The sequence below is a fragment of the Zootoca vivipara genome, chromosome 1 (assembly GCF_963506605.1).
Source record: "Zootoca vivipara chromosome 1, rZooViv1.1, whole genome shotgun sequence".
NCBI lineage: Eukaryota > Metazoa > Chordata > Lepidosauria > Squamata > Lacertidae > Zootoca > Zootoca vivipara.
Window position 1 is genome coordinate 93,084,067 of NC_083276.1, and position 12,054 is coordinate 93,096,120.

Here is a 12,054-nt window from a genome sequence, read left to right on the forward strand (position 1 = left end):
CACATTAAAGATATTACTGAGGTTTCAAAACTGGTGTGGATCACTGCATAGGATTGTTTGGAAGTTATCAGGAAATGACCTACACTTTTGTTTGGAGAGAGATGGTATTTAAAAAACATTCCCACAGAAAGCAGGCAAACAGTAGTTTCAAATAGTAGGAATCTTTATAAATGTGTCCCCCCCAAAAAAAATATGTTAAGGGTGAGTACCCCCAGAAAAAAACACTGCTGGTAGGTCTCTTGACTTATTTGACAGATTCAACAAAGTTTGTAATCCCAGTTAACAACCAATAAAAGGCTCCCCCCTTGGCAACAACTAAAAGTCTTTCCCCCAAAACAGGCTGCTGACAACAAAGAAAGCTTTAAAACAGGCCAGTTGTATGTGAGAGAGGATGTGTATGTGTATGCAAGCACTAGAAACAAATTCCCGAGCAAGCAAAAGCTGCAACTCACTCATTGGGTTGACTTCCAAATAAATATTCATAAGATTGTGCTACAAGTGTATGGTGTACCATGTCCAGCCACTATTTTGGATGTGGTAGACTTAAAGAGTGGAGCGCTAGTGAGATTTCGTTTTTCTCAAGCCTGAAGTTTGCTTGCCCACTTTTTAAGGATTTCAGTAGTTCAATACTATGTAATATGCACCGTCACCTGAAACCTGCAGTCTGCTACAGAAAATCCACAGCATATTTGTTCTTGCATCTATTTTTTAAAAAAATTCCTAAAGGCAACACTACGAACATGCGTCTGACCAAACTGCGGGAGGCAGTGGAAGACAGGAGTGCCTGACATGCTCTGGTCCATGGGTCCATGGGGTCACGAAGAGTCGGACACGACTAAACAACACAAAGGCAACACTGGATTTTGAAAATGCACAACATGACTCATCCTCCCTTGTGTATTTGCATGGGAGCAGATCACTTAGCTCAATGGACTACTTTTCCTTGCTGCAAGTGCCCCACTATGACCTGCTATATAGGAGTGGTGTTTGTGCCTCCCGTATGTAGATGCAGCCACATAACTCACCACTCACTAGGCCCATGTGCTCAGGCTACGTCTGATGGAAGTACATGGGGTACCAGTAAAGGGAAGGGCTGGCTGGATCTACACATGGGAGGGACACATGGGGCTCCCAGAGCAGGTCATAGCTGGGCACTTGTGCTCAGCAGAAAGCTGCAGGAAAAAGGCAACCCATGCAGACAGATGGCTCATGGTTCAAGTATTATTGATAAGCAAAGTTGTAAAAAGGCTTACTGAAAGAAAACACTTCAATAGTTATACATTCCAGTTTTCTAAGGACGCGACACACTTATTTTAAAGAGGATATAAAAAGAATAAGACATTCTAACATTTAAATGAACAAATTTCTGTTTTATTCTGCAGTTATTAAAATTTTCCATGTAAACAATTTCTACATTGGTCAAAGTTCCTCTTTAGTGTTCTAATATATAAATTCTTTTTACAAAGAAGACAACATATTCTCATCTGGTCCTTCAATAAATTTCATATACAGCAGCTAGAAAATAAGAACAGCACGAACTGTATACCATGAAGTATATATTAAAGTATATATTAAAGTAGTCAATTACCACAGCAATTGAAAATCCCTGATCTTTGTATCTGCAATAGTCAGAATAATGGAAAGCTATTACAAAGGTGCTGTGATTTCTTCATCATCTACAACAAGCATATGAAGAATTCCTTCTCTTCTTTTTCCACTGCTGACAGCTTTAATGCAACAGTTATGCTTTCCAATACTGAAATGTGTTTCTGTCCCATCATCTACAAATTCTCCCTGATACAAAAAAGGAAAAATAAATGTTGAACAGGCGATCAAATATATTCAAATACTCTAATTGTTCATTAACCACCAAAAGATTGTTCTAAAAGCAAGGGTGGCTAACCTGTAACCCTCCAGATGTTACTGAATTACAACTCCTATACAGCTCCCCGATCATTGCCCAGGGGGGCTGAGGTTGTTGGGAATTGTAGTTCGGCTCCATCAGGAGGGCCACAGGTTCTGATGCATAGGCAAACATCTTCAAAGTTGTCACAGCAACACTGAGCTTAGATTGTCATGAAATTGGTTAGATTTTAAAGGTTTCATTGCTGACCAGTGCTCTGTTCCCATGTTTTATAAATTCCAAAGTAAACGAACTGTTTAATTGGTCCATTTCCTATGGAGGAAATTTATCGCACACTGGTAGCCTGCTGATGTAGTCTATGTCACAAAGACAAGATAATAAAATTTTCCTATGTTTGAATAACACTTAAAAACCTGATCTGCATACCATTCTATGAGTGAGTAGCTATTAAAATCGTTCCCTCATTTAAAAGCCTTTCAGTCAACCCTGGAATGGACTCCCTGGGAAAGATGATGGACTATCCTTCCTTGGAGGTTTTTAAAGAGGCTGGATGGCCATTTGTTCTGGATGCTTTAGCTGAGATTTCTGCACAGGAGGGGGTTGGAGTAGCTGAGCCTGAGGTCCCTTCCAACTCTACAATTCTATGAAAGAAGGAATTGGTCAAGTGTACATTTCCTTGCTTTTAAGGGTATTTAAACCAAGTTCAGATTCTTCACTTAAGGAGGGGGTGGGGATAACATTGAATATGCATCCTTAATTGTAACTTTAGTCCATTTTAATTTAACAATTTTCATTTTGAAATATCTATGGTTACATACCGCCGTTTCCACTTTTTTACCATTGCACCAGACATCCATTGTGTCTTTTTCTGTTAAAAACAAAAAGACTGTCACTTAATTATAACATTTTATTATCTTAAAAACTATTTACTATAATGTATGCATGTCAGATATGTCCAGACCAAGGCTTCCCATTTTGTATCTTATCTTTAATTTTGATTTAGGGCTTGTCCACAATTTCAGCAATTATTTAGCTACGAATTCATTTCTTCTCCATTCAAATTAGACCACAGTAATCCACACCTGCATGTATTTGAATCTGTAAATGAGAAGCAACTTTGGTCTTTCCCTTTCATCCCAGTAGGCATTCTCTTTAGTGTTTTTTCCCAGCCTTCTAGCTTGTTGATTCTATTATGCTGCATACATCTTTTTTTTAAAAAAAATAATAATCACCACCCAGGAAGTGTCCAAAAACACAAAGACAGGCAATTTTAAATTCTCAACACACTCTTTCTTGCTGTTCCATGCCTGTGTCTTGTGAAAATCCAATCTTATCCACTGAACTGAACCACAGTTAAGCAAAATCTCTCTTCAGATTTTCTGTGCATATCCGATTTAATGGGTAACATCAGATTTTTGCAAGGCACAACCGTGAGACAATGACAAAAACTCTCAGTTGCAGGGGAACCAATTAGTACACAATGCGATCAAAATACAGGTAAAACAAAAGTGTGGATGAGCTCTATATCAAGTGTAGTTTTGCACCTTAGCTAGAGTGATATAGACAATGCTTTGTATTGTACAGCCACAGTCAAAGCCAATAAGATTATGATAACATGAGGTTTTTCTTCCTAATGGACATGTTGGAGCCTAACAAGGGGTGTGTTAATCTACCTATGGGGTTGCCACCGACTAATCTCACCTCAATGTGTTTTGTAAAGAGAAAATATGGGATGTAATGTTCAGTGTTCTCATCGTGCTTGTAGGGGGCAGGGAAATACAGATGTGTTGGTGTCAATTTTCTTCTTCTACCAGAGCATGGGTTAGTTGCATTCACAGATCTCTGTAAATGCTAGCTATGCCCTTGAAAAAGTTAGATGGTGCAGGGCATACTTTAAAGAGAGCTAATAATATTGAGACAAACATTGGGGCTTGTTTGCTCTCCCTTTCTTCTCCTGATGTTGCATGGCAGGGAGAATTATTATTTTTTAAATATATGTTTACTGGCTTTTGAGAAATAAAGCCGTAAAATGTCAATAAGATTTCCAAATCAATCAAAGGGGGGGGGAGGGGGAGAGTAACTGTAACCATAACTGTGATTGAGTGTTTATATAATCTTCAGTACGCATTAAGAAATAAATACGGAGCAATGGATCAGAGTTTAAATCAGTTGGTTGGGAAAGGAGAGTACTTTGAAAGTAATCCAGTTTAGTATTACATGCAAATGTCATCCAGTACCAGTAATAAACAAGCCAATGGTAAAATGATCACTAGCTCAGATTACTAAAACATACTGAAGTGTTCATATGTCCCCCCCCCCCCATTTCAAAAAGGCCCTTCACTAATTCCCAGGAGGTTCTAATAATACTCAGAGCTCTCCAGAACCAGGCTCCAATGAGAGATTTGTTTTATAGTTTGTTTCAAATAAAGGAGTCACAACAAACATCAGTGCTCTTGGAACGGCACCACAGCATGACTAAACAAAATATATGGGAACATACAAAAGGCAAACATGGAACTATGTAAGAATAACCTACCTAATACAACCCTGAAATCTGTACCATCCAAGTGTAACATCCAAGTACTTGTTGTTTTTGACCTGTTCTCCATGTATTTTGTGAGGCTCTTTCCATTAATTTCCAATGTATATTCATAAGCAAAGCCACTGACAGCATCAATGTTAATAGTAGCCTTTGTTTTAGATGTTCCAACAGTAAATGTCTCTTTTCCCACTAATTTGAACATCCATTCTTTTCTCATTATTTCCTGAAGAGAAAAAAAATAGCACTGATGTCAACATATATTTATGCTTCAGTGCTGAAAAAAGGAAACATCACATAGCTTTTTGTTTGTTTACATCATAAAAAGAAAGCTTGATCTCAAGTAAATGAAATGAAATTTATTACGGTCAGAGACCAGCTTGTGAAACACAAATGGAACTACAATCCCAAAAACAAAACAAACATTTAAAACAATGTACAACAATGGATTTTAAGTTTTAAAATGTGGCAGGCATATAAACACATAAAAGCTTTAAGACAGACTACCAAGGGGAAATGACCCAGTTGCCCGTGGATCTGAGTTTGGGAATTTTCTTAACTAGATTCAAACGGGGGATGGTCTGCACCTACAGATCTGTGTGCAGAATCTGGCGATCATCTGGGTCATCTTGTGATCTTTGCCTAACAGGAGAAGATCGAATTTTTGCTTTACTGGAGGTCAGCAAGCCTCACCAGCAGGGGTCAATGGTTTCTCTATGACGTGCCTCATCGTAAAAGGGACATCTAATAAAATATGTGTTCACGTCTTCCTATGCAGAAAAACCAAGTGTTTTTCCACTATATGTTTTAGATTTTAGACCAAGACTTTAAATCCCCATTACAGATCATTGACATAAATTTAATTTAACAACCATCACAGAAAATAACCTCTTAAGGACTATTGTTTGGTGAACCAGGTTAACTAGGTTTTACTGCTGTAAAAAAACCCTCAGTGTTTGTGTTTCAAACTGTGCGCTTTTCATGTAAGAATCCTACCTTTCCATCCACATACACAACACGTTTTCCTGAGGTGGTTCCATGTTCAAATTCAATTTTGTGGATGCCATCACTTAAACCTACTTCCCAGATAGCCACTAGGTCCGTCATTCTGTCCAGGTAGCTGCAGGAATATATGTTTAAATACAACTGATTAATAAGTAGTCCACAATTCAGAGACCCCCCTTTAGGGGGTCTGCACATGTATACTCCATACCACAAGCAGATCTTTATTCTGAAGTCTGCTTCTGAACAGCTTCCAAATATTGTCCTGAGGTTTTGTGAGAACTCTTTGGAAAGAGGGATATTAAAGGCTACATTCCACTTGCCCTTGAAAACCTATCAAATGGTGCCTTAATCCTGTAGTGTTTTTTTTAAGGTAGTCTTTACCTCCTCACCCAAATTCTAAGCTACAAGGAGCACAGCAATAATCAAATTATATTAGAAATGGAACAATACTCAGATCACATGACAGCCTGAAGTAGATTTGGGGGGGGGGCATTTACTTTGACAAATACAAATAGGATGGAATCTAATTTGGACCCTTGGACTCTAAGAAAGGCTTTTGATCTAACACAGACATACAATAATAGAGGACACAGGGAGGCAATTTTGTTGATCATCCTCCAGCCTCCTGAAAACCAGCTACTTGGAGCTGGATGACTCTCCAAAACAGTGTGCAAGGTGGCATGGTGGTTTGCGGAGGGAAATCAGCAAACATTGTCTCTCCTCTTCCGCTAGCAGACATCTCTACTGCATTAAAAGTCCAACTGTATTGCGCCCAAAACTATTTAAATAATGCTTTCCTTTATCAAATAGATCTCCTTAAATAAATCAACTTTTTGAACAGGCTCCAATTGTTATCTGTGTCACTGTGATCAAGTTTAGTAGTAAACCCAGAAATAGTGGTTTTTTGGTATTTTTAAAAATTATTTCATTTTATATGCATTATAAATGTAACAGACAAAAATTAAAAGATGAAAAACAAAACTATAAAATAGGCATGTAGAATGAGTAAGTTGCACATGAGTTAAAATAGATAAGTCCAAGTAAAGACTATCAACTTTATCAAATCATAAAGTATACTTCTAGATGAAATAGTGCTTTTTATAGTTTACTTGGCCAGTATTAATTTTGCATCCTAAAATATAAACAATGAAAACCTTTTTAAAGCTCAAGTTAAAATTCTGTTTGCATCTCAAATTAACTCATCTTATATGCATATTACAGTAAGCCTACTATTTAAACTATATTGATAGCACAAATCCCATCACTATTAACATCTGGGAAGGCTTTCCCAGATCTCTTACAGCACAGACTACTTTTTACCTTACATCATCTTCATAGTCAGTACTCTCATCACGGGATGCCATAGCAATCAAAACAGGCTTTAATCCATTTAGCAGCAAGAAAAGAAAAAGCAGAACACTAGCAGCAGCAAAGAGATGTTGAAAACTATAACTCCATGTTTATTAGGAGGAAATCCTTTCCCAGTTTTCATCTTGTTTAAACACTATGGTTAGGATTCTTATAGGATTAAACACTGTTAAATATAATGTAATAAATCTGTCCATTATGGCAGTGCACAAAGTAGTGGCAAATATAAATCACTTAGATCTACAGGCTTATAAAGTACAACTGTAGATTGTTTTACTAGGGCTGGGTATGCAACATTTCTTTCTAGAATAACTGAAGACTAAGTAATTGCTTTTTATATATAGTCCGCACACAATCTAAATCTATTGGATATATTTTTGCTCCTGAAAAGTGCTAATTGAGAAACAGAATTCATTGCAAAAACAATAAAAGATCATTGTAGATAGTTTCCGCATTATCCTGCAGTGTGCCCAATGAAAACATATGTACATGGTCCTGACAATGGGAGGTGTATCCACACATGCCCAATAATCTTGTGAACAGGTATATACAAATATCACTATCAACATTTCATTCATCATTCACCCAAGACTTGTTCAGGGAAGAAAAAGTGTGAATAATCTAATCAAGGGAAGAATCTTCTAACGTATAACAATAACCACACCCATTCTTGTGGATCACAGGATCTAGAATCAATCTATATTGAAAGCAACATTTTGAGGACCAGCATGAACGATTCAAGATTGAGAAAAGCCACATTTTTGTCCTGCAAATGGATTAGCGTGTACACAGCTCAAGTTTTTATTTGCGAGTTATTCATAATGTTTCAAGTTACATCAGGTTTGCAACTATGTTATTGGCCCTCAATGACTTTTACAAATACAGCTGGTCTAGACTCTAGACAGTTGTATTTTAATAATTTGAAGCAAAGAGATGGCCTAAAAGGAAAGCCCAACTCTCCCCCAATTTTCAAAAAATTCACTGCCAATTTTGCCAGAAGGTATTTACTCAACACAAACTACAAAGTGATGGCTATAAACAAGCCTGAGTTACATCATGGCTCTGGATTGGGTTGACAGCTCTCTCAAGTGTTGAACATGTGTGATAAGTGATGCTTTATATTGAGACTTATGCTGACCATAAATAACCCAGTATGGCCTATTGGACTGGCATCGGACTTCCTTAGCCCTGCTATCAAGAGATGCCAGGAACCGAACTGGGACTTTTTGCAAACCCACTTTAAATCATGGCTTGGGGGGGGGCGGGGCTGTGGCAATCTCAATTAGCTTAAAGACAGGTTGCTTATTTGTAACATATATTATTTGAGAAGTCATCTATGCACACACACATATGGGATATCCACCTGCACAGAACAGCAATTAAGAAACTCTCACCTGGAGCCTGCCAGACAACAATGGAGACATCCATAAAGCTAGGCAGGCAAGCAAGTGAAAACCTAGCAGCTACAGACTGATAAGAGTGCTGGAGAAATAGACCAGTGATGTCATAATGTCACCTGGGTGTGACTAGACACTGAAATCTAAGAATTAAAGAGAAATTCCCATTAAGCAAACTTCCTGTCAATCAAAACTAGATACTGCTGCCTCATATTATTTTATCCTAACTGTGTTTCTCCATCTTTTGTTCCTAGAGGATAAAAAAGCAACTGGAGGATAAAAAAGCAACTATCCAGAATTGCAGTGTGAAATTAAGACTGAAGAGGAGGCCCTGAAGAAAATCAGAGATAAAATGCCTATATTTTTTAAAAGCAATAATAAAATAGGAATAGAAGGAGATAAGAGACAGAAGCAGTTATAGAAAAAAAGAGAATGTAAAAAGAGCAGGCAGGAGGAATGAAGGAAACTGAGGTTTGAGAAGAAAAGGGTACAAGTGAAGCATTGAAGGAGATGGGTACAAGAAACAACTGGAGATGAGGAAAATACTTTTGAGAAGCATGAGTGGGGGAAGAGGAAGGATAGATAGATATTCCTCTTCATAGCATTAGGATCAGCAAATTCTGCCTAAAACTTAGAGTCTGTGTCACAAAATCTCCAGGGTCAATGTGTCTACTTAGTGTGAGAAAAGCTGAACTATGAAACTCCCTGCTGCAATGATATTGATTAGACATCAATAAAAAATGTCAGTAATTGCCATCTGATTGTGCCAATCTCTATCTCCATCCACTACAATTTTATTTACTAGATCTATTCTACACCACCACTGTTTGACTGATGGACTTTAATATTTTCAGCCCTCTCAAGGAACCTCTAGATCAGGCATCCCCAAACTGCGGCCCTCCAGATGTTTTGGCCTACAACTCCCATGATCCCTAGCTAACAGGACCAGTGGTCTGGGATGATGGGAATTGTAGTCCAAAACATCTGGAGGGCCGAAGTTTGGGGATGCCTGCTCTAGATTATAAGAAGAGTGGGAGAGCTGCTCACCAAGGTATCACAGGCTTGAAGTGCTTTTAAAAAGAAAGCCACAGCCCCTTAAATTAGGCCTGGAAGCTCACAGGCAGCCTATGCGATTTGCACAGAACCAACTGGATGTGGTCCTACCTGCCAGCAATTCACTCTGAGACAGGTTGCAACAATCTGTGCTAGCTGCCATTTCTGAGCAGTCTTCAAGGAATGAGAGCACCAAGGAGAAGAATATGCCAAAGAGAGTTGAGGTGAGAACACACAGACCTGTTTTACACCATTACTTACATCTGAGGATCACTTGGAGGTGCACAGAGAGAAGAAATGCCATATAGTGCATCTGCCGCAGCATATCCAGACTCCATCTGCCCCAACTGCAGCAAAATATCGGTCTCTACAGCCACAGTAAGTCTCCAAGGGTTTGACTTCACCCCCAAAGGCGCATTCTTCCATTGTCTCCAGAGGCCAACAACAACATTCAAGGAATTAGAAGGTGGGAAACCTGTCCATGCCACAAATTCTAATACCGGAAGCATGTGGTGAATATGTCTCAATCTACATGTATAGCATTCTAGATTCTTCACTGGAAGGGTCACCAGAGGTATGACAGAAGCATCACTAGGCTTTCTCTATGTGCTGCATTTGGTGGCTAAGGCCAAGGTTGGCTGTATATCTAAATGTGCATTATCTTTGCAAGAGGATGCTTCTTTATTCCTGGATTAATCTGAAATAATAACTAGGTGAGGTGGGTTCACAATCATTCATCCTTTCACTCAGAGTAAAAGAAAAATACTGTAAGTTGTTCCTATTCTAGAGAAGGGTTGTTACCGTGGGTCAAGAGAGCCATGAATAGTGTTCGAGTCCTTGAACTCACTTTCTAAGGGCGATGCAGTTTGTCTCTAGGGCAGAAATGGTCAGGTAATCCGGATTAACTCCCTGGTGCCTTTTAAATCAGCAAATGGATGAATCACAGCCCCCTCCCCTCTTTATAGTCGAAGCGGCGGGAACTCCAGCCACAGGTAGTCGATGTGAGTAAGGGGTGGCGGCTGTTAATCCGGAGTAATAAAGGCAGAGCCAAACAAACGGTCTGCTGTTTTCAAGGATTTTGCAGTGATTTATCTAGGCCGGAGCAGTTGAAAGATACACACAGTAAAGGGGTGGAGGGGGTAGGTAGATAGGCTGGGATTGAGGGGGCGAGGAAGAGACGGGCCACCCGTCGTATCGGCTGGTGACAGGGCCTCCCCCTTCCTCCCACCCCACGGAGTCCTCCCGAGGCCTTTTTCCTGGGGACAGTGGCGAGGACCTGTATCTATGGGCGACGGGCCCATAGCGCTACAAACAACAACTCCTCCAACCCAGGCGAAGGAGGAGAAGGAGATAAAATGGCGGGGCGGGGCACGACGAGTTACAGCGACTTTGCCCTCCTCTCTCCCTCAGATACCTGCGCAGCTCTCCCAGACCGTTACTCCGCTCGCAACGGACTCTCCCTCCCAAAATGGCGGCCGAGCCTGGAGGAGGGAGAGAGGCCTCCCAGCGTCTCTTCCTTCCTCCACCCGGCAACTCACCTGGGCCGGCCTGCTTTTCTCCGTCCCGCCTGTCCGTCAGCGGGCTGCGGCTTTCATCTCACACACACTCTTCCCCGCCCTCCCTCCGTGGAGCAGCTTCCCTTCTCCCGAGGGAGGGCTCCCTCTTCAGCGCCACCTCTGGAGGCGCCTCGGCTGCTCGCTCCCCAGTTCGTCTTCTGAGATCTCCTCAGGCTCCCCAAACCACAACGCGGACTCTCTTCCCCGCCGCGCCACGCTTAAATTTCTTAAAGGATGCTGCTTCGTCGTTATTCCTTCAGCGCCCCCTCACCTTTTCTTCCATCATTACTTTTCCTTACTCTTTTCCCATGAAGCAGCTGCAAGGCGGATAGGGCTTGTTCCCAAGCCAGGATTTATAGTCCCTCTGAAGAAGGAAAAAACAATAACAACCCAGTTCGGATTTATTTCCGAAGAAACGGGCGTAGGCGGTTTTTCTTCCGAGCTGCCTGAGTTTTGCAGTACTTTTCTTTCTCTCGGATTGTTGGAAAGATATCGTGTCGAATAGTCTAGAAATGCAATGTAATTCTTTCTAGGGAAGCAAGAGTATGTTATCCTTATATGTTTGCTCATAGCGGCGGCTGCTATTGTATATTCTCATCTGGGAGAGTTTGCTACGCGCCCTAGCCATAGGTGTGGAAAATTCAAAAAGTATTGCCGGTAAAAACCCAATACTGTATACATTTTACTCAGAAGTAAATAAACCCCTCTGCTTCCATTGGGATTTAATTCCCTGATAAGTGTTCATAACGACTACAGTCTTATGGTTCAGATTAATGTGGGAGCGATTTGCCTTTAAGGAGCAGCAAAATCGAAACGATGCTGATCGGTGTCTTTTTCCCTTTTAATCACCGAGCGCGCCCATCGACGGAGCCCCAATAATGTTGGACGGGAACTAAATTCCCGGGGGCTCATGACAGAATTCCCCACACGTGCCCTTTTGTCCTCCACAATCTCCTTTGGTACTCGTATGAGAGGGGAAATGCAGCAGGTGCAGCTTTCACAGCATTGTGGAGTTGGAGGGAACATCGAATGGCCATCTACTGCAGCCCCTTGTCTGATCCAGTGAATCCAGAGCAAGAGCACCCACGACAGATGGCTGCCCTGAAGACATAGGATAGTTGAGGGAAAGCTTCACCTGTTGAATAAGATGCACGGGATGGGGCGTGGGTGGGGGCAACTGCTAAAGGCGCAGGACCGCCACCAGCAAAATGGACCATATTGCTGTGAGAGAGAGCCTAGAAAACGTGAGGGATTTGTCTCCAGCAACATCTT

General features: G+C 40.8%; 1 protein-coding gene across 6 annotated transcripts; it reads right to left on the bottom strand.

Annotated features, from left to right (window-relative positions):
* Nucleotides 1-5: 5 nt before the first annotated feature.
* Nucleotides 6-10,982, bottom strand: FAIM (Fas apoptotic inhibitory molecule). Of its 6 annotated transcripts, none has more exons than XM_035129712.2 (6): nucleotides 10,641-10,758; nucleotides 8,171-8,316; nucleotides 5,400-5,523; nucleotides 4,401-4,629; nucleotides 2,683-2,732; nucleotides 6-1,794 (listed from the first exon to the last, which is right to left on the bottom strand). In XM_035129712.2, the coding sequence occupies exons 3-6, from the start codon at nucleotides 5,508-5,510 to the stop codon at nucleotides 1,648-1,650; spliced, it is 537 nt and encodes a 178-aa protein (XP_034985603.1). In that variant the 5' UTR covers nucleotides 5,511-5,523; nucleotides 8,171-8,316; nucleotides 10,641-10,758; the 3' UTR covers nucleotides 6-1,647. The 6 variants fall into 6 exon arrangements, with proteins under 6 accessions (XP_034985603.1, XP_060135043.1, XP_034985578.1 ...); XM_060279060.1 differs by lacking the exon at nucleotides 8,171-8,316 and adding an exon at nucleotides 9,488-9,655; XM_035129687.2 differs by lacking the exons at nucleotides 8,171-8,316; nucleotides 10,641-10,758 and adding an exon at nucleotides 10,765-10,982.
* Nucleotides 10,983-12,054: the final 1,072 nt, after the last annotated feature.